At 36.6% G+C, this 26,949-nt stretch overlaps 2 protein-coding genes, 1 long non-coding RNA gene and 1 pseudogene across 3 annotated transcripts in view; 2 read left to right on the plus strand and 2 right to left on the minus strand.

Moving 5' to 3' along the window:
- The window catches only part of LOC113077648 (serine/threonine-protein kinase OSR1-like), a gene marked incomplete at its 5' end in the record, with an annotated part of 29,351 nt that extends 15,574 nt beyond the window's left edge, over window positions 1–13,777 (plus strand). The window contains 15 exons of the mRNA XM_026249962.1: window positions 5,292–5,347; window positions 5,729–5,838; window positions 6,149–6,250; window positions 6,378–6,511; window positions 6,763–6,811; window positions 7,597–7,662; window positions 8,374–8,496; window positions 8,672–8,740; window positions 10,342–10,377; window positions 10,607–10,729; window positions 10,836–10,894; window positions 10,994–11,046; window positions 11,838–11,906; window positions 12,891–12,955; window positions 13,043–13,777. Of these exons, the coding sequence (XP_026105747.1) occupies window positions 5,292–5,347; window positions 5,729–5,838; window positions 6,149–6,250; window positions 6,378–6,511; window positions 6,763–6,811; window positions 7,597–7,662; window positions 8,374–8,496; window positions 8,672–8,740; window positions 10,342–10,377; window positions 10,607–10,729; window positions 10,836–10,894; window positions 10,994–11,046; window positions 11,838–11,906; window positions 12,891–12,955; window positions 13,043–13,117 (1,189 nt within the window). The remainder of the gene's footprint in view (window positions 1–5,291; window positions 5,348–5,728; window positions 5,839–6,148; window positions 6,251–6,377; window positions 6,512–6,762; window positions 6,812–7,596; window positions 7,663–8,373; window positions 8,497–8,671; window positions 8,741–10,341; window positions 10,378–10,606; window positions 10,730–10,835; window positions 10,895–10,993; window positions 11,047–11,837; window positions 11,907–12,890; window positions 12,956–13,042) is intronic.
- A 1,687-nt stretch (window positions 13,778–15,464) lies between these two features.
- On the plus strand, window positions 15,465–21,134 carry LOC113077650 (solute carrier family 22 member 13-like). Its single transcript, XM_026249963.1, has 10 exons — window positions 15,465–16,119; window positions 16,902–17,005; window positions 17,178–17,332; window positions 17,501–17,669; window positions 17,815–17,935; window positions 18,491–18,585; window positions 18,846–19,060; window positions 20,306–20,414; window positions 20,510–20,719; window positions 20,846–21,134. The coding sequence occupies exons 1-10, from the start codon at window positions 15,745–15,747 to the stop codon at window positions 20,919–20,921; spliced, it is 1,629 nt and encodes a 542-aa protein (XP_026105748.1). The 5' UTR covers window positions 15,465–15,744; the 3' UTR covers window positions 20,922–21,134.
- Window positions 21,135–21,199: 65 nt separating this feature from the next.
- Window positions 21,200–22,129, minus strand: LOC113077651 (uncharacterized). Its single transcript, XR_003281376.1, has 2 exons — window positions 22,075–22,129; window positions 21,200–21,725 (listed from the first exon to the last, which is right to left on the minus strand). It is a non-coding gene; the product is annotated as an uncharacterized LOC113077651 (long non-coding RNA).
- An 887-nt stretch (window positions 22,130–23,016) lies between these two features.
- Window positions 23,017–26,946, minus strand: LOC113077652 (xin actin-binding repeat-containing protein 1-like; annotated as a pseudogene).
- Window positions 26,947–26,949: the final 3 nt, after the last annotated feature.

Genomic DNA, 26,949 nt, shown 5'->3' on the forward strand with positions numbered 1-26,949 from the left:
GCTTTTAGTCTGGTTAAGTACCCATGACTTGCAAGCTTGACTCTGAATCTCAATGAAGGAGACCTTGTCTTTTTGCTTCTGCTGCGCCGCCAGTTTGACGGGAGGTAATTTTTGACTTATTAGAAGCTTTTGAGTGTTATTTTGAGATGTCTGAAAAAAAGGTACTTGCTATTTTCTTTCAGACACAGTTTTTGGAAGATAGACTGAGTTTTATCATGTAGCCTGATTTTTGTCCAATGTTGAGGTTTAGAGATGCACCGTAAGTTCGGAAACCGATTAAGCAAAAAGACCGAATAATGACGTGACGCAGTCAAACAGCAGCAAAGATGACGGCAGTATGGAACCATTTAAAACTGAATGAGAAAGAATTATCTACTACACAAACAAATTTGACAATGTGATATGTGCAACAAACGTCTTCCCAAATTCATAATGAGAATCATTTATAAATCTGCTCTTGTCAACAAAAAGAAGTATTGAGGTTTCTGCCAAAATAAAAGCTGAGAAAAAGCAAGCACTCCATCATCATTAATAAATGTTGTTATTGTAATTTCACTGTTGTTCAGTAAAATAAAATATAATAAGATAATAATTAATAATTACAACATGTTTTCTAATGTTTTAAACTAAGTCTCTTCTGCTCAGAAAGGCTGCGTTTATTTGTAAAGTAAAAAATATATGCTTGATTCAAGTCTCAAAAATGTCTGAAAAATATTATTTCACTAACTTATTCATTTAAGTGTGCTTTGCCTACTGCGTTCACCATAAAAAAAAAAAAAAATGATCCTATCAGATTTTGCTACTAAAAATATATTAGCATTGTTTTAAGGGTAACTTTAGGGTAAGGGTAGGTATGGGTGGTTAGGTTTAGCCACAAAAGTCTTTAGACTTTAAGCATGTGTCAGACCTGTAATCTGAATCCAATGAGAGAAAAGTGAAGAGGTTTTTGTTGCATGTGCAGCAAGGAGGTAGTCACACATTATCCTCCACATCGCTCGATTAAGCAGTTAGACACTGGCATGAAGTCAGTTTTCAAAAAGGAGTGAAGCAGCAAAATTCTTTATCATACTAACCATCCTGTTAAGTCCAGCAGATGGGCATAAAAATAACTCTCTTTCACCCTGGCCCCAGTTTAAGAACAGTCTGTTTGTCAATGCTCTGCTCTGGTGTGATTGGACTCAAATGGACTCTTTGGGTCTGTCTTCACATTGAGACTCTCTTTGTTATGGGTGTCAGCTGGGGAAACCAGAACGTGCCGTCATGGCTCCCACAGAGGGTGACATCATTGCTCGTGCTGTATGTGATCTGTATCGCTAAGATCTCAGGAAACCGTTACGCTTTTGTTCGGACATTCTTCAGTTTGCCTAGTTCCCTCTGGGTTTGATATGGTGGTGGAGTTGCATTCTGGAAAGTTTTTGAATACCTGATTAGGGTAGGATCTGTGGAGTGTAATTAAAAGTCAATTGAAAAGTCAAGTTGTGATACCGAAAAGCACCACTTGGAGATGCCAAAAAAAAAAAAAAGCCTAAACCAACCACCTGCTGACTGCATGTAGCTACTGCTGTAAACAGATCCATTCATTATCATGAATGTGTGTGGAAACAACGTGAATGTACGGAAATGTCTGTGTATAAATACAATGTGTGATCAGTGCGTCAAGAGCACTTGCATTATTAGATATAACCGATTCATGCATGCTTACTGTATGTATTTACCTTGATTGCAGTCTTTATCCATCAAAACTTTACTAGCAAGTCTGGTTATCCAGTTGAGAAAAGTATTTGCGTCTCATTTGGCCATACATCGGTGGGATGTTGACAATCCGTTCAGTCTGTACGGCTCACACTCTTCAGAGACAATCACTATGATAGAGCTCTGCCATCTCTAATGTAATCGGCCTGTTTTTTTTTATATTCGCACTGTTTTGGACGGATTGTTTGAACGCATTTGCTTCCTGGATCATTGGACTGTAAACTTTCCCAGAGTTTAGTGGCTTAAAATTATCTTTGCAAGCAGAGAAGCAAAATTGGGTTAAAGGGTTATAATATAAATTGTGCTTCAGTAATTTTGAGATAACTGTGATAAATTATTTTAACGCGTTAATGCTTGTAAAATTAATTGCATCCATTAACGTGTTAACGATGACAGCCCTAATTAAATATATATATATATATATATATACATAAATACACACATACACACACACACACATACTAGGGCTGGGTTTTGAGACAAATTTCACGATTCACAAATTTTCACTCATTCACAAACTCATTCAATATAGATTATTTTGGATACACATCAGAAGCAGTACATGCCAAATTCACTCAAGAAAAAAAACCTCAACTAATACTGTAAATTATGCATGACAGTCAGTTGGTACTACATTACTACAATATTGAAGGTTAAATTGAGTGATTTGATGTACAACTGCTAAAATTACTCTTAAGTTTTTTAATAAAAAAGTTACAATTACATAACAATATTTATACTTTTTTTGTAGGTGCTCTCTGTACTAATTTCTCCTGCAGAAATGCATCATTCTGCCAAACAAAGCAGAACAGAAAGATTAATATTTTTCTAAATTATGGTAATAACCAAAATTTCACAATTTGTTTATATATATATATATATATATATATATATATATATATATATAAACAATTAAATGGTGCCTGTCATAAAACCTTGATGGATTTATTCAAACATAAATTCAACATCGAAGAACAGTAAAAATTATAATGAATGTGTTATATGGTGCATATATTTAGCAACTTTCTACAGTTCTAAACTCTACAGTTTATTTTTCTGACTATCTGACTAATGAGTTTAATAGGTGTTTTCTGAGGTAAATGTGGTGTAACTTGACATTGTTTACAAGCCGCTATATTAAAATATTTGCATGGCTGAAACACTGATTGAGCAATTACGCGAGATAGAAGTTGTACTCTTTCTTTAACTTACCTTTGGTTGTTTAATCATGTTTATTTTGTGCTGAAACTGGTATTAATGTGGAAGAGATGAACGCTATGCACTGCTGCATCTGTTGAACTGAGGCGCTACAGCGGTCTGTCACTTCACATTCAAAAGCGCCAAAACAGGATTTATTGTTTAAATACTGCAATACAATGGACAAATTTTTGAAATCAGAGACTTTGTTACATATTAAAAGTGCCAACGTACAATGCTTATTGCTATTTATTGGATGGAAGGTGTCCTTCAATGTTCCATTAATTGAAAACAGGCTAGACTAATCAATTCTTGGGATTTAATGCTGCAAAATTGAGTCCTTAATGTGGTAGGGTGACTGAGCTGGTGACTGGCTGGTGATTGGGATTGTGACTGGGCTGGTGACTTGGGTGGTGAAGTTGTGACAGGACCTCCCCTCATGCCAAAAAGAGACTAACCAGGCTGTGAGGGTGGGCGTCCAGGAGCTGTGGCAGGTAACTGACAGGTGAATAGGGTCTGGCCGTTCGGGAGGTTATGGTGGCGCTGACCCTTCGGGAGGCCATGCGGAAGACCCCGGGGCGAGCTTTGGATGGTGGTCAAAGGCTAGGACCTGTACTGAATTCTGGACAAAGGCTGTAGCCTGCACCGGACTCTGGTCAGGAACATTGACTCGGTAACAGAAGCCCTCTCTGGGCCTAATTCAGGAACATTTCATCTTTTTAACTTTTTATTCATCAAAGAATCCTAAAAAAAAAAAAAAAAAAAAAAGCTTCACCGATTCAAAAAAAAATATTAAGCAGCACAACAGTTTCCAGCACTCATAATAAATCAGCATATTAGAATGATTTCTGAAGGATCATGTGTCACTGAAGACTGGAGTAATGATGCTGAAAATTCAGCTTTGATCACAGGATTAAATTAGATTTGAATTTATATTAAAATAAAAAAACATTTATTTTATACCATAATAATATTTCACGATATAAATGTTTTTCCTGTATTTTTGTTCAAAAAATTTCAGCATTGATGAGCATGTATGTATATATGTACATATATGTATATATATACACATACACATTTACATACACAATTAGAAAATAAACGAAGGCGGTTTCATCTAACAATCTGTTCAACCTCTGCGACATAAAAGTCTATATGAATATGAAGTCTTGTTTGTTCTGTGTTCACACACAGATCAATCACATGTGCATCCCTCTGCATCTTTTTCTTGAATGTTTATATCTAGTTTTTCAAATCAGGTGTGTTCTCTCCTCTCTGTACTCTGTGTTAAAAAAAATATGCAAGCAATTATCAGTCATGCTCACGGACAGCAGGAGTGTTACCAACCACTCTAATCGTCTCCAAACATCTGCTACACTTCAGGAACGCCTCCAAACGCGCTTGAGTTTGGAGTGGACATGTGTTAGTGTGTTTTGATTTGCCCAGCAGGAGTCAATAACTGGTGCCTCTCAGAATATGTTGGTCTGTGTGTGTGTGTGTGTGTGTGTGTCTTTATACTGCAAAAGGGTTGCAATTATGGTTTTGCACCCCTGAAGCACATAATTGGATTGCGTCATGGCAAGAGAATGTGACTGTTATGATAAAAGAAGCAAAGTCTTCTCATTATGTTCAAAAGTGAATGTACTTTACTGTCGGTCAGCGGCTTCAATATACTTCAAATCTCTGCTGCCCCCAGCTGGACTGTCAAATATAATGCATGAAGAATTACACTTCAATTGTAGAAGGCTCTAGTCACAGGATTTGTCTTGTAATTAATTTAATAAATGATGCAAATAATATATTAAAGTCAACTGCCTATTAATGTGAGCTGAATTTAATCATGTTGAATATATTCTTATTGGTTCCAGCGGCGACTTTACTCTTTAATATAATTTCACACCACGGTTCTGAATACATTATTGAGAGGGTGATATCGCTTTTAAGTTAATATAGAATAATGCACACCATTTCTGGTGAATTTTGAATATTTTTTTATTGCAATTGAAAATAATTTCATTTTAGTACACTTTCTATACACAAAGCTGTATGCCTATAGTATAATAAAACATGACTTCGTTCTGATTGAATCCTCCGTCAGTGGCTCTTTACTATGCTTCATTTATCATATTCATGCCACTGTCACATGAAAATGTTTTTGTCTAGTGATAAGGAACCCTGTGTAAAAATGTTACTCCTGTTCTTTTAGCTGCATTAGTGGTGCATTAATTAAACACTTTTTTGGGTTACATTGTCAGTACAGACGCCGTTTTGAGTGATCTACATCTGTATTCTTGCACAGCTGTTTGTGTGTCTAAAGACAGACTCCCTGTGTTTGTCCGCAGGGATCTCAAAGCTGGAAACATCCTGCTGGGGGAGGACGGATCAGTGCAAATCGCAGGTACCAACTTTCTCTTTAACTGCACGCACTTTCTGCCTAACAGTGAAATATACCCATTATAGTCCAGACAATGCAAAAGGCACATACTGCTGTGATATTTAAAGAGAGAATTTGATGTATTTCTGGCTGAAGAGAGTGCTTTTTTCAGTTAATTATTTGTCTTATTTTATTTAAAATTTAAGTTTTTAAAATATTTTAAAAGACTGTTCTTATGCTCACCGAGGCCCCATTTATTTGAATAAAAATAAATTACAGACAGTAATATTGTAAAATATTTGTACAATTTAAAATAACTGTTTTCTATTTTAATGCATTATAAATGTAATTTATTCCTGTGACGCAAAGCTGAATTTTCAGCGTACATATTTTTTTAATCTTTAGATTTCGGTGTAAGTGCCTTCTTAGCCACTGGTGGTGACATGACTCGAAATAAAGTGCGGAAGACGTTTGTGGGAACGCCATGTTGGATGGCTCCAGAAGTGATGGAGCAGGTAAGGATTCCCACCCAACAATCAGGACTCATTTAAAGTTGTACAGATGAACAAATGCACACAATTCCTGATTCCAGTGAAGAAGATACAGTGGGCCAAAGGTCCTGAGATCACATGGTATTAAATTGGAAAAATTCCAAATAGAAGCATTTTCATCTCACTGTATGTGCACTGAATCACATGGACAATTAAAGCACTTATTTTGTCCTTTTAAAGTCTAAAGACTTCAGTGTGGTGTGAAATTGCCTGTAACTGCTGGCATATGGATGCATCTCTCTTGTTAAACAGATCTGTGACTGTTTGTGTGCAGGTGAAAGGTTACGACTTCAAAGCAGACATCTGGAGTTTTGGGATCACAGCCATCGAGCTGGCCACAGGCGCCGCTCCTTACCACAAATACCCTCCTATGAAGGTGAGGAAAGAGCAGGAGATACAGTCCATATGCACTCTATTGAATCTCCCAGCTGTTTTAAGACACTCATGCATCGCTCTCCTGGGAAACATGTTTTATTGCATGTTGGGTGTGTTTGTGTTTGCAGGTGTTGATGTTGACCCTGCAGAATGATCCGCCTTGCCTTGAGACCGGAATCACAGATAAAGAGATGTTGAAGAAATATGGGAAATCCTTGAGGAAAATGATCTCGTTGTGTTTGCAGAAGGACCCAGAGAAAAGGTGCGGAGTAGAGCCGCAGTGATCTCGTTGGGTCATGTGTGAAAAGCACAAGTTTGTGTTCGGTGTTTTTTAATGTCTCTCTTTCTCATGCTCATCAGAGCTGCACGAGAATTTTACAATTCAGTAAAACGGTAATATTGTGAAATATTGTCACAATTTTGTTTAGTTTTTTTTTTAATGACTGTTATAGCTGATATTGCCTGAAGAAACAAATTTACAGCAATTGTATTTCAATAGTGTTTGCTTTATAGGCCAACATCATTAGAACTCCTAAAACATAAATTCTTCCAGAAAGCCAAGGTAAGAGTCTTACTTCCAGGACTTTTTATTTTATTTTGTTTTATTTGATTGGTCCATGTTACTCAGTACTCATGTATTCACCTTAATGTTGTTGTTGTTTTTTTTGCAAATCTGTATGCGTTTATTATGTTTAAATGTTTTTATATTACAAAAAATTACAATTGCTACTATTATACTCAAAACAGGACAATGCAACTCAAAAAGAAGTCCATATGTCTTCTGAATCCATTCACACTATATCGGAATCTAAATGCAGGGGTGTAGCTAGAAAAGAACAGTGAATGCAAACTTAAATTTCATGTTACACAGATACAATTTTTAATTGTATCACCTTGGCACAGTTACATACTGAAATGAATTTGGCATACTAATATTAACCCATTTTTGCTCACATATAGAGCTAGAAAGTTCCCTCTCCCAAACAAGCCTAGTATTAAAAACTGCTTGTCCTTCAAATGTAACAGTAAGAACCTTATATAACAAACTCACTGACTACTTTCCAGGTGTTTGAAAAAGTTGTTTTTTTTATAGGAGTCAGACTTCTATTAGTACATAACAAGGTATCTTTCAAAATATAGTATAATAAATAAAATATATAATAAAATAAATTGTAATAAAAATAGGTTAAAAAAAAAACTACTGTTTTGCTGCTAAATATTTGCGAATGGAGTTCCCTGTCAACAGTCTTTAATCATTGCCCAGTAGGAGATGAATTTGAGGTGAAATTGTGGTTATTACCATAATTTAGAAAAATATTAATCTTTCTGTTCTGCTTTGTTTGGCAGAATAATGAATTTCTGCAGGAGAAATTATTACAGAGAGCACCTACAATTACAGAGAGAGCGAGAAAGGTGAGGAAAATGTTGTATAATATTGTATTAGGTATTATTTCTATTGTTTTATGATGTTTTAATACTTTTTTTGAGTTAATCCCAGTTTTATGACCTTTATTGTTAGATGTTTATATAGTATTATTATATTCTTCTTATACTTGTTCCCATATTTATTTATTTTAGCCAGTTTAAAATCTGGTACATAAAAATTCAGGAACATTAAAGAATACACTATATTAAAAAAAAATGTAAATATGTAATAAAACAAATTAAGTATTTATTTTTTTTTTACAAGAAAATACTTTTGCAGTCTTTCTACTTCAACATTTTCTCATTGAATTAAATGTGTTGATTTATTTTTATTATTTATTTTGTGAAATTTACTAGCAATTTATAAATTAAATTGTTTTAAAAGTAAATCCTGCATAATTTTAAGTGTACTCCAAATCAGTTTGAAAAAAAAAGTAAATCAATAATTTTCTAATTTTCTTGTTTTGACTTATTTTGATTAACTCAATGATTATTTTGTTTTTTTTATTCTGCATGATGGATGAACAGAAAAATATTATAATAAATATAAATATTAATTAATTACATACAAGTAACGTTTATATATATATATATATATATATATATGTATATCTGTATGTACTTTACGTGCATATATCTGTGTGTGTGTGTACACACATATTTGTATAATGTACTGTATGTGTATATATTTGTGTGTAGGTTCGGCGAGTTCCTGGCTCCAGTGGGAGACTCCATAAAACAGAAGATGGAGAATGGGAATGGAGCGATGATGAACTGGATGAGGAGAGCGAGGAGGGCAAAGCTGCTGTTGCTGCCTTGCGGGTAACACACACAGACACACACACACACACACACAAACAAGCATAATTTCAGATCCTACTGAACACGTCATTTTGAGAGCTCCAGCAGCGGTTGTTTGTGTGTGGTGTTTGTGATGCTGTTGGCTGTTATGGCACCTCTCATCCCTGGCAACTGTGTTTTGTGTTTGCCGCTAAAGGAGCAGCAGTCCAAGTCGACAAGGCGACAAGTCCGTTTCTCTCATCCTCTTGAGCTGCCCCCACCCAGGGTTGTTCAGTTTTCCCGCTGATACAGATGGCTCACCTTAACAAGGAAGCACACTCCGTCAAACACAACATTAGGGCATGCAGGAACTGGAAGTGCTAGATAATGAGACAGAAAATTTGTTTAGACAGTATATTGTTATCCCGCTTCAAAGACTAAAACAATAAAGATACTAGAGTTCAGGTTGGTGAAGGATGAACGTTGAACCTTCACCTGTCTGTGATTAATCTGTTTCTCTGCAGATCTATGCAAGAAATAATCATGTACAGTATAAAATCATTTAGATCGCTTAATATGATAACCTCTGCTCAGTATCCTGTAGCTTATACGTGCTACAGAATTACCTACTTACATGGCTTACCTTAAACTTGACCACATACTTCTAATCTCAATGACTAAACTGTGGTAAAGCAAAAACAGTGTAACTAAACTATTCTTGCTAGGAAGAACAGAGAGACAGAATGTGTGCTTCTTGGATGCCATCTGTATTGTGTTTTTATTTATAACTTTGATATACTGATCAAATCAGTGCTCTCTGATAACCATCCAGATTCTGTTTAAAAGCTTCTTCATAATGAGACTTATCTTGGTTTAGGCACTAACATGTAATAAGGTCACTTCTGGTCACTATGATCTTTGTATTCCGGTATTAAAATCACTTTATATCTCTTCTATCCTTGCTGATTAAAAACATCTTACTCACCTTTAACATCTGAAGTAGTATTGCAAGTCTGAACACACCTCAGGTTAGAAGGCGGTGTTTAATTGTGTCTGTTTGGTTAAGGATTACGGAACACATTGGATGTATGTAGTTCATACTATTGGACTGAATATGTTCTAGGCAGATATTGTGTAATTTGGTTGCATATCTTAAAGGGATAGTTCACCTAAAAATGAAAATTACCCCATGATAACCTCAAGCCATTCTCGGTCTTCTTTCAGACGAATACAGTCAGAGTTATATTAAGAAATGTCCTGCCTCTTCCAAGCTTTATAATGGCAGTGAATATGGATTGAGATTTTGAAACCCAAAAAAGTGCATCCATCCATCATAAAAAGTGTTCCATGTGACTCTGGGAGGTTGATAAAGGCCTCCTGAAGGGAATCAATGTGTATATGAACATCAATTCGCTTCAGAAGGCCTCTATAGCCCTCCCAAAGCTGTATGGAGCACTTTTCATGATGGATGGCTGCACTTTTTTGGGCTTCAAAATCTCAACAGCTATTCACTGCCATTATAAAGCTTGGAAGAGTCAGGGCATTTTTAATATAACTCTGAATGTATTTGTCTAAAAGAAGAAAATCATATACACCTAGCACGGCTTGAGGCATAAATCATGAGGTAATTTTCATTTTTGGGTGAACTATCTCTTTAAAACAGTTCCAGTAGTCCTTCAGTTCTTGAAGGATATTTTACTAAAACTGTGAATGCTTAACATCATAGCACAAGTGTAAAATAAAATGCTCATGAAGGACCTTAACTCCCTGCTTCATTCCTCACTACAGTGTGTTCAGAACCAAAGCTGAATTACAGTAACCCACACCATTATATAATATAACAAGAGACTTGAGTTTGACCTTTGACCTTTTATCTCTCTCACACAGTCACCGAGAGTAAAAGAAGGACTCCAGAACACAGAGGTTTGTAAACCATGAGGAATCTTTCCAAATACCATTCTAATGAACTATTCTTATGATTCCTGCTGTATGTACTACAGTGTATTTATAATATAATGCTTTTTTTCTTGCATGCATGAGATACATAGACATGCTGTATTTGACAGAGATTGATTTGAGATTATATTTCCCAGTTTGTATGTATTTACAATGCAATTTATAAACGTTTTTGTGCGTGTGCATGTATTTGTAGATATTCCAGCCTTTCAGCAGTCACCTCCAGCCTGAACTACCTCAAGCTGCTGGCCAGGGCCCGGCCAACCCTCAACACACTGGCCCAAGTACAACCCCGACCCCGGCTGCGAACCCTGCACAGGTACAGCAATTCCACACTGTTCCAATCAAAGCTGTTGTATCAAGCATGAAATTATGATGTCACCTCAGTCTGTACAGAGAGTCTGATCCTCTGCTTCCATCCATAGGCCCCGGTTTCTGGAGGCAATGCCTCACCATCCCCCATCAGTTTAGTATTAAGGTTAAGGTAAGGTGTATTTGGTTTTTGGTTTTGATTCATTAATTGATGTTGATCCATAGTTGCCACGAGCAGCAGATGACTTACATTTCTCCTTCTGCCCTATAGAAACTTAAAAAAGGAACTGAATGACATACGATTTGAGTTCATGCCTGGCAGAGGTAAGAGTGTAAAGATGTGGCTAATAGTCAACAATAAATCAAGCAATAAAAAGTCCACACAATACACTCTTAAAGGAATACTCCACCCTAAAATTACAATACTGTCATCATACTGTACTCACCCTCAGTCCTAGTACTTTTTTTAGTCTTTGGAACACAGAGTTTTAGAAAAAGAATTACATTCTGGCAGTGAACAGGTCCCTCAAAGATGACGCTTGACAGAACATGCGAAATGAACTCTGGTGTAATCCAAACGACCACGCTTGATGAATCAGTGCCACTTTTTTGGGTGGAGTATCCCTTTAGTGTTCATTAGTCTTTAGAAAGTTGTCACATTTGTCAAAGGCGGTGAACATCTCAATCCGTCGATTTACACACTTGGGCAGTTCTGTTGTCCAATGTGTTTTCCTTTAAGAAATCAGTTTATCGTCAGTTCCTCTTAATCTCAGCTCTCTGCCCTCCAGCATCTGCATTTTGTCAGCGCCGTGTTGTGGATTTTCAAGACTCCCAAAATAAAACATTTAGTGTCATATGCATTTAGCTGGCTTCAGGGGAGATTTCTGATGGCCTGATGTAGTGCCTGAGAATGCTCTTCTGCCCGAACACGTCCTCATTCTGCTCTCTGTACTAACTCCAGTATGTTAGCATGTTGTGTGCAGCTGATCAGTTATGTTCTGAAAGATCTACAAGCTTGTCAGTTCAATGAGCAGGAGGTTATAATTTACCAGACTTTAAGTCTTAAAGTTGGTCTAAGCGAGTCCATGCATCACGCACATTTTCTTTTTCTGTAGACACAGCAGATGGGGTTTCTCAGGAGCTGGTATCGGCTGGCTTGGTAGATGGGAGAGATTTAGTTATAGGTAAGATTTTTCTTTTGTTTTAGTTTTAGAGATTTTAGTTATAGGTAAGAAATTACCGTATTTTTCGGACGTCGCACCTGAGTATAAGTCACATCAGTCCAAAAATACGTCATGATGAGGAAAAAAAACATGTATATGTCGCACTGGACTATAAGTCGCATTTATTTAGAACCAAGAGAAAACATTACCGTCTTGAACCAACAGAAATGAACTAAGAGACATGAACCAAGAGAAAACATTACCATCTACAGCCGCGAGAGGGCGCTCTATGTTTTCAGTGTAGGCTACAGGAGCACTGAGCAGCATAGAGCGCCCTCTCGCGGCTGTAGATGGTAATGTTTTCTCTTGGTTCATGTCTCTTAGTTCATTTCTGTTGGTTCAAGTCAAATTAATTTTGATAAATAAGTCGCACCTGACTATAAGTCGCAGGACCAGCCAAACTATGAAAAAAAGTGTGACTTATAGTCCGGAAAATACGGTAAGACTTATTGAACAAGAATGCATTAAATTGATCAAAAGGGATAATTCTGGCATTTATAATCTTACAAAAGATTATTTTTAAACTAAATGCTATTTGTTTAACTTCTTTTCATCGAAGAATGTTGATTCTAAAATAAAAGCATCACAGTTAAAAAAAAAAAAAAAAAAGAGCAGCATAACCATTTTCAACATAAATGATGAGCAAATGTTTCTAAAAAAACCAAATCACACATTAGATTTCTAGTAATGGCTGCTGAATTAAAAAAATAATAAAGTTGTTTTGCATCACCAAAATAAATTATATATTAAGAATAAAATAGAAAATAGTTATTTAAAATTCAATATTTCAAAATATTACAGATTTTACTTCATATGTAAAGAATTACAGTAATTATATATAATTGCTATATATAAGCCTATAAGGATTTCTACTGAAAGTTAAATTGATGTGCAATATGTTAAGATAATTGTTAACTATAATACCTCTGTTTTGTGTCATTTCAGTGGCTGCTAATTTGCAGAAGATAGTCGAAGAGCCTCATTCCAATAAAAATGTCACATTTAGACTGGTGAGTGACTTCTGTTTTGGTTAAAGCCCCTGTGATCTAGTCCTCCCTGGTGTTTTGCAGTAACACGTCGTGCGTGGTGTTTTTCAGGCCTCTGGCGTTGAGGGCTCGGAGATTCCTGATGATGTCAAACTCTTGGGATTTGCTCAGCTCAACATTAGCTAAACTTTGGCTCTGTGCAGGAAGCCTGACTTGCCTACAAATGTGAAAGCAAACCAACACTACCGACCGAATGACACATTGATGTATTTTTTTCCTCTTTCAATTGCCCTAAAGAAACCACTGTTGCCAAAGAGAAAGATTCCATAGCGCCAGCCCATAGGATTTCAAACAGCCCAACAGAAGAGTTGCACGAACATGAGAATGAGCAGAATTTGTAGGAATATATTAAAATAAAGTTGATGATTTAGGATGCAATCATTAAAACCAGATATAACCTTAATATTCTTTTAATAATTTTATTTAATGTTTTTCCTAGTTTTGTGCAATCTGACAAACTAAAAAAGAACACTGCAAAAATGCCTTCAATGTTATATTAAGTCAAACTCAAAGAAGCATGGAGTTTATAGAGGAAGCAAATAGGTTTAGCTATAATTCTAGCTTTATTTTTTAACCTGTAATTTCTATTGTTTTGGAGAGAAGCAACTAATCATGTTTTGTTACACAGTTTGCATTATTTACTTCAGTTTAAACCAGCTTAATGAACATTTACGGGATCTGGTTTTGATATTTCCACTTCTGGTTGTTGTACAAATTTTACTTTTCTCTGCTGTTATACTCAAGAGCTTGATTTCTTCATTGTACGCTGACTAATATCAATACAAACAGAAAAATTCTCATATTTCAGATTCTGCAGATTAGCTGAATAAGATTAAATGATTTATTCAGTGTCATTTGAACACTCCTGAAGGCAGTTTTACTGCTTTCCTCTCTTTTTTTTTTTTTTTTTTGCTCTCAACTTGGCACATTTGCAAATGTTACTATCCCTTGCTGCTCTAAAAGTTATTGTCTTAATGTTTCTGCACATTTATGCATCACACATATCTCTCCTTTTTTAGATTTGGCTTCCATTTGTGAATTTTGGTTTTAATTTTTTTGACATCATCTATGACTTTTTATTTTTGTAAGTCTCTCTGTAAGTCTCTGAGGTACCTGGTGAAACTTTGGTGTTTGGCCTTTTCCTGCTCTGGAATTGAACTCTTCATGTGTATTTGTGTTGTGGATGAACTCAGTTAAGCATGTACATAATGTAATTTGCCATTGGTTTGATTTTATATGGGATGTTTCACTCATGGCCTTTGTGTTCTTCATAAATAAGGTGATGGGAGGTGGTGTCCGCTACAAAAGACACATTGTGAGTGTTGGTTTTTCTTTTTGTCAATGAGCGTGCCTAGAATCACAATGGGGTCTTGTGTTGCATAAATCTGCCTGGTGTTTTCAGCAGATCTGTTCTGAACTGCTGAAGTTTGAGAGGTTGTTTACTTCACCCAAGATATCTCTTTTAAACCCATCACTATCTTTGTGCAAAAACAGCCTGGAATAATCTTATCAACTTAATTATTTTTAAGCAATGTTTCACTTGATTTTTAGTATTATTATTATTATATTAATCCCCTTTGCCCTTGCTGACATTTAATATTTTATATATAATTATATTAAATACAGTGGGTACGGAAAGTATTCAGACCCCGTAAAAATTTTCACTCTTTGTTATATTGCAGCAATTTGCGAAAATCATTTAAGTTAAAAAAAATTTCCTCATTAATGTACACACAGCACCCCATATTGACAGAAAAACAAAGAATTGTTTACATTTTTTGCAGATTTATTAAAAAAGAAAAACTGAAATATCACATGGTCCTAAGTATTCAGACCCTTTGCTGTGACACTCGTATATTTATTCACATTCAGTTTACCGTAAGCAATAAATACAAATTGAAAGCAAAAACATCAATATCAGCATATTTTTCTTTATATTCTCACTTAATTTTCTTTAGCTTGTGTTGGATTTTAAGGCATGTTTTTAAATGCTTTAAAAATCAATAAAGAATGTATATAAAGGTGACTAATATGCCTCCTTTTTGGTTCCAGTATATATATTACCCGAAGGAAAATATGGAAGTCGATGGTTAGGGTACCAGCATCTGTTGGGTTACAGGCAATCTTCATGTCTTCTTTTGTTCAACAGAAGATTATATATATATATATATGTATATGTGTATGATTTGGAAGGACCTCAGGGTGCCTAAATAATGTGAGAGCTGTAACTTTAAATTCATATTTGTTAAAAAAAAAATATATATATTTAGCCTGCCCTCTTCTTGTCACAATCATCTCACCACTTAGCGACACATATACAACGTTGTCTAAATATTGTGCTCGAACTCACAATCATATCACAACAGTTTACATATTACCACGATGATAAGACCGCCTTAGCTGGCAGAAAGGCCCCAAATGCGTTAGCCTCATGATCCAAAGTCCCTCACACACAAACACACACACAACACACTGCTGGAATTCCTCTCAGTGCATTTCAACCACTAGAACCAGTCTATTAATCTACTATTAAATACCTTCTTTTGCATAGGATATTATTTTATTGCTATTTATTTAAAATCTTCTGGGTGTCCTTATCGCTGTGGGGGGGAAAACAGTGCTTTAGCAGATAAGAGCGCTGTAGATATGCTGAACTTGTGACACGTTTAAAGATTAATTTGACTCTTCAAAGGTGAAGCGCGGCGCAGGTGTTTTAAGCGCGAGCCGCCGCTGATGGTCGCCCAGTGGTCATCATGATCGACTTCGCGCAGGTTCTGTCGTCTGTCGGCGAGTTTGGGGCGTTTCAGAAGCGCTTGCTGGTGGCGGTATGTCTCCCCAACATCTTCACAGCTTTCCACATGTTCGGTCAGGTCTTCACCGCCATCACCTTCCCTCACAACTGCAACAGCAGCTGGATTCTACAGCGGGCTCCCAACCTGACGGAGGAGAAGCAGCTGAACCTCACCATCCCTCTGGACACTGAAGGACAGTATGAAAGCTGTAAGATGTTCACACCTGTTGATCTTGAGCTTGATGTTATTGAAGCTTATGGAATAAACACAACGATCTCATGTACTGATGGATGGGTTTACAAGGCACCAGAAGGCAGCAGCACTCTTATAACTGAGGTAACATAAGTTAGGTCAACTTTTTAAAATAACGCAGTCTATCATTATATGGTTATAAGAGTTTATTATTATTATTATAAAGCTATGACTTTTCAAATAAATAATTTAAATAATAATATATTCATCACAGTATGATACCCTACTAATGTAAATGTGTTGATTTCATATTATTAAAAGGTAAACAATATTTGGCTTTCAAAAAAAAATACTTTCAAATAAATTAGCGAAGTAATAATTTCTAGCTATTTCAGTAATTTCTGATTTTTATTAATAATAGCTAGACAGCGATCAAGTAGCCTAGCATGTTGCGCCAGGCAAATACATTTTTTATTCGCGAGTTTTACGAACTTGTAATCTCAATTTTGTGATTAAGAACACGTTTGAAAGATATTTTGACATAAACGCTATTTATGTACCTTCTAAAATACCTGCTAAAATAGGCTAACGTACCTAATTTACCGGGGAACCGAATTTTGACTTCTCGTAACGCAAATAAGTTTGTTTTCATCTACGTTCATCACATTGTTCGCATGAAACCAAATTATATATAGGCCTTGACCTAACGGTTATCATCATGATAGTGGTTTGTCATTGTGTGCTTTTTTTCCCTTGACAATAATGACTGAAATTTTAAAAAGTTGAATGTCAAGTGACAAGTTTTTACAGAAATTGACTTTGAAAAACCTACCCTTTGTATAATGTGTATTATTGAAAGTTAATATGAATACAATTTACATAATTTGTTGTCTTTTATTATGTTTCCTTTTCCTGTCGTCTCATAGTTTGACCTGGTGTGTGAAAATAAGATTTATAATGAGGCATCTCAGTCTGTCTACATGGCTGGTCTTCTTGTTGGAGCTCTATTGTTTGGGCCAATGGCAGACAAGTATGTGTAAAGTACAATCACTGATCAACATGAGAATTATATTTTACATACTATGTTTTGGAGTTTTTCCAAAAACAAATCTTTCAGATTATTCAGTTTGTTTTTAAAACCCATCAAGGGCTGTTTTTAATGGTTTAGTAACTGTGATGGTGAACATGTTTTCTTGCCACAGGTATGGCCGGCGGTTTGTCACGCTGCTTTCCTTGTTCCTGCAGTTCCTGTTCGGGGTGGCAGTAGCATTTTCTCCCAACATCTTTGTCTACATAGTTCTCCGCTTTGTGGTCGGCACCACAATATCAGGGATCTCTATCAACACATTTGTTTTGGGTAACACGTGACTCCTAATGCCAGTACATTTAAAAAGTCAGAAATTTTGCTTAGATATGCTATAGTTATGTTTTAGTTATGCTTTCAACAAATTCCTTTTACAATAAAAAATCACTATGAAAACTTGATGAACATGATGAATTTCATGGTATCTCAAATGGGTTTTAGGTACTGAGTGGTGTGGTTCAGCCAAACGGGCCCTTTTTACCATATTGTCCCATTGCTGTTATGCCATTGGTCTGATGTTGCTGTCTGGTGTGGCCTTTGGGATCCGAAACTGGAGGATTTTACAGCTGGTTCTGTCAGCACCAGTTGGGCTTTTCTTCATCTATTACTGGTGAGAGTTATTCTGTACCAGTGATGTTCATGGTTCTCTGATGTCAGTTTATGGTCACTTGACATACATAAATACATTTGTCACTTTATTTTATTGCTTTTATTTAGTTTTTAACTTTTCTAATAATTGTCTGTGTATTTGGCAGGATTCTCCCTGAATCTGCCCGATGGCTTCTGACTCAGGGCAAGCAAGACAAGGCCAAGAAAGAGATATTGAAAGCTGCCCGAATTAATGGCAGAAAGGTTCCCGAAAATCTGCTCGACAAGGTGACCTTTTTCTCTTTGCCAAGCTTTATTTGGTCTAAGAGAAGTATTAAAGGCATAGCTTACAAAAAAATGAAAATCTGCTAAAAAAACTTTCTTATCACTTACTCACCAACGGATCCTCTGCTGTGAATGGGTGCCATCACAATCTCAAATTTAAGCTGAAAGCAGCAATTTGAAGTTAAAAACTTCTTGGTGGATTTTGTCTTACAAACTTACAAACTTTGTAAGACTTTCATTGATGGACTGGAGTGGTGTAGATTACTTGTGAATTATTATGTTGTCTTTATTTACTCTCATTCTGACGGCACCCATTCACTTTCAGAGGATCCATTGGTGAGCAAGTGATGTACAGTACAGTAATGCTAACTTGCTTCAAATCTGTAGCCATGTTTTTAGAGTGATAAGTATTCTTTGTTTTTTGTTTTTTTTGCATTTTGTCCTTTTTAACTGAAAAACTGTAAAAGCTCAAATTCACTAATTCATTCTAAAATATATCCATGAATCAAAAGTAATTTATAAAAAATGATCAATTAACATGAAAGGATGCCTTATCAGATGGAAGCGGAGAACACAGCTAAAACAGGCAGCATGCTAGACCTGTTTCGAGTGGCTTACCTAAGAAAGAGAGCTCTCATCATGTGCTATATGTGGTGAGTTATCCTAGCATTTCCCATTTCTATCATCCAAAATGTGATAAGGTGCCATGACTTTGATGCTTTATCCAAGTTTATTATTCAGGAGTTTGTTTGTGGGTTTTTTATATTAAATACTGTATAATATGTTAAATGCAACCGCATAAAATGTTAACAATAAAGCATAATCACTGATTCTGGAAGAATGCAAAATCTTTTCTAATCTGATTTTAAAACGCGATGAGAGTCTTATCATGTGTTTATTTATGTCATGGTAGGTTTGTGACGAGCCTGGTTTACTATGGTGTCAGCTTGAACGTGGGGAACTTCGGCCTGGACATTTACCTGACTCAACTCATCTTTGGCATTGCAGAGTTTCCCGCCCGGCTGTCCTGCTTTCCTCTCATTCAGCGTTTCGGAAGGAGGATCTGCCAGAGTGCAGTGCTGCTCCTCGGAGGAACCGCCTGCCTGGCTATTCCTATTATACCAGCAGGTGAGGACCTTCAGAGTCTTCTTTTAGAATTACAGAAGAAGGAAGGTTTTTGTCCCATTCACTAGAAAATTGCTTTCAAAATGTATGAAAAGAAAAAAACAAACCAGTAAAGAAAACACTTTACTGTTTGTTTTGCGACGTCTAATATGTTTAAATAAACGCTACTTATTTATTTAGAATTAGCATTTTGCATACAATAGCCATAAAAAGTATTTGCACACTTAAACCTCACCTAAAACTGTATAGAATATGTTTACTATATTCTGACGGTATGGTATAACGCAACTTTTCAACCAAAACATTTCACAAAGAGCCTGTCCTATATATCGCGTTGCATCTGTCGTCATGAAATGCATATAACGTCATTACCAATCAAAACGCACTTTATTTAAATGCAGCATGTGGGCTTTTTACACCGATCTCACAGTATTTCCTACATATTTTACTAGGTGGTTTATTCGTTTGAATGACCACACCTAACCCCACCCCTAAACCTAACCCTCACAGAAATCATGATTTATTGAGCATATACATTTTCGTGCACGTCCGTTCCCTGGGATCGAACCCATGATAGCATGATTACATAACAAGGTATAACGCAACAATCTACCAACTGAGCTACACGAAACGCAAATCATAGTGCAAATAAAAGAAAACAAAACATTAATATGTAAACGACCTTTTGCCGATAGGGGCGCAATTGTAGTATACGCTCTGATGGGTCGTATTTCAGGGATTTGGACAAATGACCTATACGAGCGTATTGGTTGGAGGACAGGTTGTTCACAAAATAAGTATGTTAGGTTTTAAATTATGCCGTTAAAAACAAACGAAGACGAACAGTATTTGAACATTTTCAGACGGTGAAATGTCAGTGGTACAGAAAAACCAAGCTGATCTCATAAGACTTTTGAACTATTGTGCTTGTTTCATACCGTATGACCAAATTTCATGTGAATTAGTACAATCTGTATGAATCATACACTTTGGGCCAAATTTAACGTGAGAACACCAATGGGAGTGGAAAGTTGTGATCTGCTGACATTGCATGTGAATTAAAGAATACAAGCGCAGCTATCATCTCCACAATGACCAACACAATCTCCCAAGAGCAGCGCAAATTCCCATAGCCAATAATCATGTGCGTCATTTACTAACAATTTGCAAAAAATTAATCAAATCCAAACAATTTTTAGGAATTGTGTTGACACTGTCAGCTTAAATGTTCATCTGCTTTTTTTCAAGGGTATCCTGTGATTGTGACTGTGATCGCAGTGATTGGGAAGTTCTCCCTCGCTGCCTCTTTCACCATAGTGTATGTGTACACTGCTGAGCTCTACCCAACGGTTGTGAGGTACTGTATACAGTAGTTGTACTGAACCTGTATGAACACCAATATCTTTAATTATGGATTTTAAATAAGCTCTTGTTTTTATAACTCAACTATAGACAAAATGGAGTGGGACTGAACTCCATGTGTGCGCGTGTAGCTGGTATTCTGGCTCCTCTGATTGGCTTGTTAGACGTGTATCATCCTGCTATTCCAATGGTCATATACGGCTCTCTTCCTTTCGTGGGAGGAGCGCTGACTTTCCTGCTCCCAGAGACACTAAACACTGAGCTACAGGACCACACTGATGTCCCCGTGGATGACAACATGTACGTTTATACTTCTTTATGTTAGTGAGACTATGAATGAAACTCTTGCAATTATAAATAGAAACTTTTGATGCACCAAATTTATTTCAGAAACAAATCTTGTTTTTCTTAATTTTGCATTTACAGGGTATTCGAGAAAGCCAGTATTGAAAGCGGACAGAATCCGGAGCAGGAAATGTCTCGCCGGAGCACAAAATTATGAGATTTATACTGCTATTTAAAAATGTAGTTGAAGTTTATGCTATCGATTTTTATTCATATGTGTGAATGAGGAAAATAAGACAAACAGAGGTACAGGTATGACTGTTTACTTCTCAGTTTGCGAGTGTCATGTTTGTAAAGATTTGATTAAAGAATTTGTACTTTTTTATTATTTCCATTTGAAAAATAGTAAAAAATCTGTTTTATTTATGATTGAAAACGTGTCGTGTTTTTCTTCGGTTCTTTTTAGATTCTACAGAAAAACTTAACTAGAAAGCCTTTAATGAGCCAGAATGGATTTATTAAGTTTAGTAATTGAAACACATGGCATCTCAAATCTATGTACATCTACATATTAGATTTTTCCCCACATTTTTTCAAATTAAGATCATCAACATCAACCAGTTATGTAAAATATTTTCATCAAAGTCTCAAACATAACAACATCAACATTTAAGAAAATCTGGCATGATATTGATTTATATATACAGTATATATGAACTGCTTTATGAAATCATGATATGTGATATGTTAAATCCTTCTATTTGATTTAAATGTGTACAAGCACAATCACAAAAAGACCAGAAAATCATATTTGCCTACATCCGACCATCTGTTAGTCAAGGTTATGGCCCATATACTTGTTCAGTAGCTCTAAATGATGTTTGTGTCATTCCTCTGTAGCCAAAGGTCTTTATGCTGTTGACGGCCGAAGCCCTCGTCATAGTTACCCTTCCTTTTGAAAAGTTGCTGATAGTGGAATACACAGTAGAATTCCCCATAGAGAGGCGCATAGCCTTGAAGGCTAAAACCAAGCAAAATATATTTTTAGTATGTTTTTTAGTATTAATTGCTTATGATCTGTCGGCTATAAAAACCACATTAATATGAAGCACATTTGTGGATTTAACAGTTTTAAGCAACAGCTGCAATGTCAGCAAGTTGGTTAACAGCTTAAGAAGCAAAGTCTAAAAGCTGATGCAAAATTGCAACTTCAGCACTTCCTCATTTAATGATTTGCTGTTGTTTAGTTGCATTATGGTGCCAAAGTGTTTTTCACTGATTTAGAATCGTAAATGTAATGTGTTTAAAAACGTTTCAATTTCAGTGATGTTCCATTATCAGCATTTATCATTATCAGAAAACATTCTTACCTCAGTTTCTTTTTGCAGTGTTTGCAGCAGAAACAAGTTTTGTGAAAAATGAGTTTTATCCGCTGCCATTCTTTCCATTGGGTAAACTGGTTTCAGACAGGCTGAGCATGTCTCCTGAGCTGCTGGCTGAAACTACAGTAACATGAAAGGGTTAACAAACCTCCATACCATAAGACTTTTTGTCAGAAGTTAGCTTTTAATTCACAAGCTATAAGGGTTTTTTGTTTATGCAGCATATTTTGGCTTCACAATGTTTATCCATCGGTTGAATGATATTTTTTTCCTAAAGATATTAAATCTTTTATCAATGTCTATTATCCTAACATGGTGCACTATTCCTCCTGTAAGTTCCAAAAATGTCTTCATTTTTACGTTCTGAAAACATTTTATAATGAATGCATTTTACATTAACAAAAATTAATTTAAATCGCTAAATAGATTTAAAAAGAAAATTGTCGATCATTCAAAACACAATGATTATTGATCTCTGAATGTACATAAAATACTAATCTGCTAGGCATTTTAAAATGCTTGACTTTTTAAGAAATAATGCCACCAGAATATTTTCGGGAAGTATTTTGGTTGATCGCTGTGTTTCAGTCCATCCTATTTCACAAGAAAACAGCTATTTTTTGAAAATTCATATAACGTGATTTGCATGAAAAGAGTACGAAGGTCCTTCTCTAAACCTACCCCTCAGTGGAGCGCAAGCAAATATGAGAATGTGCAAATGCAGGCATACAAATTTGGAACAACATGAAAAAGTTATGAATTGTTAGGCCGAACTGTTACTTTCAGTTTTCCTGTGATAACATAAGAGAAAACCTCACACTTAACAGATCATAGGAGACATAATTAAGCACCATTTGCTGAAAGGATATTGTGAAGTAATCCCAGAAGGCCAAGGCACTTCTGGTCCAAAAAAGACGAAAAGGCTTTATTCACACTATGGCAATCTCGAAAAAAACATTACAAATGACTAAAACTCTGCACACTGCACACTTCAGCCTTCCTCAGTGTGTGTCACGTATCAGATGAATGACAGGTGTAGCTATAATTAATCTGTGACATTGGGAGAAAAAGTTTTTGAACTTTTCTGGACTGGAAGAAGTGCCTTGGATTTCTGTTCTTATGATAAGAGAAAACCTGCTTACTAAAATTCATAATGTGACATGACACGTTTCTACCATTTTTATTGACAAATATGGCGTAAATTCAAATTACATTGTATTCACATAAATAACAGAACATGTTTATTGCATGACTGCAACACACTGAGGAATTCATGTAGTTTTTCCAAAATATTAATTCACAAAAAAAAAACAAAAAAAAGAAAAACACTGAAACTGGAATACTAACAACTGGAAATAGGAATAGTAAAGTATCATTCAAAAGATAACCAAACAAAACAAGTACAAAAAATGCATTGGCTGGCACATTATTAGATCTTTCATTTATATTGCAGCCAAAACCAATAAACATTTAGAAATAAATTTACAGTGGAAGGCGGTCTTCTCTAATAAAAGGTGTGTTGATTCTTGGGTACGTGACAATTTCTGCTGTGGCTGGACTGCTCATGATGAGCTTTTTCGAAGTTGTCTTGGTTTCAGGTTGGGTTGTCACAACTGTGGAGGTTTTCGAGGAGTAGAATTTGTTGCCAAAGCAGTCCGTCCTCTCATAGTTCTCGCTGATGGTTTTTGTTCCAATGACTCTCTCTCCTTCAGGCCTGGTTTGCACTTCCAGCACACTGACCTGCCGCCGTGGATTGCCAGGGCTTGAGGATGCTCCTTTTGTGACTGAACATTGCCTGCGGTCTGAAGGCACACTACAGCAGCACTGCAGCTTGGTTTCTTCTTTTGGTTCTTCCTTCAGGGGACTGATCTGAGGTGATGGCGACTCCGTAGGCTTCCTTGCTGCAGACTGAATGGAAATAAATGAAGGGGATGCTGGAGAGGCTGATCTCTGTTTGGTTGTGGGAATAAAAATCTCATGCTCTTTCCGTGTTGTTGACTGTTCAGAAACTCTCTTTCCAATCTGGGTTTGAGCTTTCGGTGATTTTGCTTGACCCAATGCTGATTTTCCTGATATTACCCGGAGGAGGTGAACCTTGTACGGCCACCATTGACTCCCTGAAGAGACCAGAGAGTCCTATAATGTCCGAGTCCCGATTTTAGAGTCGATACTGAGTAAAGAGCCTTTTTAATGGCCTCCTCTATATCCATGAGTCTTGCAAGCGTTTGGTCTTTTAAACGGATGATCTCAGCACCAGCTTTCCTCCAGGTCCCCAAAAGCTACCTCCCATTGATGACATCATCTCAGGTTCACTTGGTGCTCCAGTATGTTCTGGTGGGACTATTTTTGGCTTGATTTTCTTCTCCCGAGGCACGACCCAATCAGGTAACGCTCTCAAAAATGTTTTTAAGTGAGCCCACGTCCACTTTGTTGGTGTCTTCCTCAATTTCCTCCACTTTGGAGAGTATGTTTTTGAGTTCTTCTTGCTTTTTTCAGCTTGTCGAAGATCTCCAGGACAGCTGGCACATGTCCTTTCATGATTTCATCCATGTGCACCGAGAGCCTCTGCCTTCGCTCGTCCTCAGTCTCTCCTCGAATTTTCTTTTCCCGTCTCACCACTCCACTAACTTGTTGATCATCACTTTTATCATTTGTCTTATCACGGTTGGTGGTGTCTGTCTTACAAATCTCGTCTGAGGGGTCATTGTTGTGAGGAGAAGTTATTCCCTGTGCTGTTTCAGTTTCCAAAATGGCAGAGTTCTTCACATTTTCTTTTGCCATTTTTGATTCTTTTTTGGTTTACAGGAGGCAGTGAACCACTATGCTTTACCCCAAAGTTTTTGAAGAGAAGCATGAAATCCTGTGGAAGATTCATTGACAATGCTTTCTGGGAAGCTCGTTGAAGTTTCTATAACAACCTCTACACCATTTAGCTTTTTATCTTTAGGACTTTGAATGTTGCTCACTGATGTATCACTAGGCTCATGTTCATTAGCATCAGTATGCTGTACACTTTTGCAGAGTGCATTTTCATGAGACGGGCGTTGCTTGGAAGTTGAAGATTCATTAATCTGCTCAGTTGGTGGTTTTGAAGAAGTAGGAGGGACTTGGCATTTGTTGACACGTTCTGTGTCAGTTTCAGAACCAAGAGGGTTTGGCTTACTTTTTAAATGATCTGGTTTAGGTGGGATAGCTGGTTTGGGTCCAACAGGAGTTTTGCGATTTTTAGCAGATCTTTCTACAGAGGCATGCAAAGGAGAACATGTCTTTGGTTTGTTTCAAATGACCTTTCACAAGGGGTTGTGTCAGTTCCCTCAGGTGATTTTAAAGCATCCTTTTCAGCTTGAGTCACAGGAGAAGATGTTGCTGACTGATTTTCTTTAGTCCTATCACTTGTCTGGTTCATCATCTCTTCATCTGTCTTTTTGTGTCCTGCATATCCTTTACCAGAATTCCTATAAATCATCGCAGCTTTAAAATCACCCTTTGTGACATTAAAATGCGACTTTCCCAAGGAATCAAGAGCTGACTGTATACTACCTCTCATAACATCCTCCTTACTTTCTTCTTCCAGTTCAGTTTTGGAAAACTGTGAGAGCTCTTCATTTCCACTTACATTATCATTGTTTTCCACAAGTGTAAACACATGGGTCATTGAACCAGAATTACAGATTTGTTGGGTTTGGTTCGATTGGGAGGCATGTTTTGCTTGTACACTCTGCTGAAGAGCTTTTGCCTCTATTGTCGCCTGGTGAAGATTCATAATGGCTGTTTGTAAATTCACCAACTCCATCGTCTTCAACAACATCAACTAGTTTCTGCTTGAAGAACGACTCCATCATCCACGATATTTTGATTTTGGAGATCTGTGTCAGGACAGTGTTCAGATTGGTTTTGTTGCTTTTACATCATCATTTTCATTATTTACCAAACTTTCTGTAGGCGACACTTTGGACTTGCTTTTATCCGACTGCAATGCTTGTGTCATCTATATTGGTAGTAAAAAGGGCTTTGATACTGTTAACTTTACCTTGTATAATCTCACTTGTTTTCTCTGATTCCCCAGTAGATGCACCTATATCTACATCTGATGATGTTTCCTGCAGGCATTTTAGATGATCAAGGTCTCCTTTCCTGGAATAGCTGCACATTTCTAGATTTGTTTGTATCTACTACTGAAGAACTTTCTGATGGACTAATATCTGTCTTCAGATCACAATTTTCAGACTCTGGAACGTTCCTTAGACTTGAGGAAATGGATCTAAAAACAGTTTTACCAAACTCCATTACCCCTGTACTGTCTTCACTGTGGATGAATAGAGCATAAACGGTTATCTCTCTCATTCCTGTTGCTCCATCTTGTATTAAGACTCCTTTTCTGATGGACTTCTCTGGACTGAGTAGATCTTCAGTAATCTGCACCACATTGGCAGTTCTGCACTCTTTATTTTGAGTGAATGGAAGTTGGTGAATTGGGACATCTACTTTCTGAATCTCCACATTGCCCTGACTGTCCTCTTTTAGGAAGGTCACAATTGGGTTCAAGTTTGTTCCTGGTAGCATTTGAAGCATGATGTTCTTTATGCTTCCAGTCACTATCTCTTCATCCTGAATTTCTGGTCTTCTATCTTCTTGTATGAAGTTATATCTTGCTTTTTTGACATTGCCATTTTCATTAGCTTCAAGGATGGTTCCATCAGAATACATGATACTGAAGTTGCATAAAGAAACTAGAGTTTCTTGTGTGTTCTCCAGGATGGTTTCTGATTCTCCCTTGGTTTGCTGATTGATCTTATCAAGTGGAGTTGATTCAAACATTTGAGCTCTGTTTCTTACATTTGCCTTCAGCAGTTCTTGTTCTTG

The sequence above is a fragment of the Carassius auratus genome, unplaced genomic scaffold (assembly GCF_003368295.1).
Source record: "Carassius auratus strain Wakin unplaced genomic scaffold, ASM336829v1 scaf_tig00023021, whole genome shotgun sequence".
NCBI lineage: Eukaryota > Metazoa > Chordata > Actinopteri > Cypriniformes > Cyprinidae > Carassius > Carassius auratus.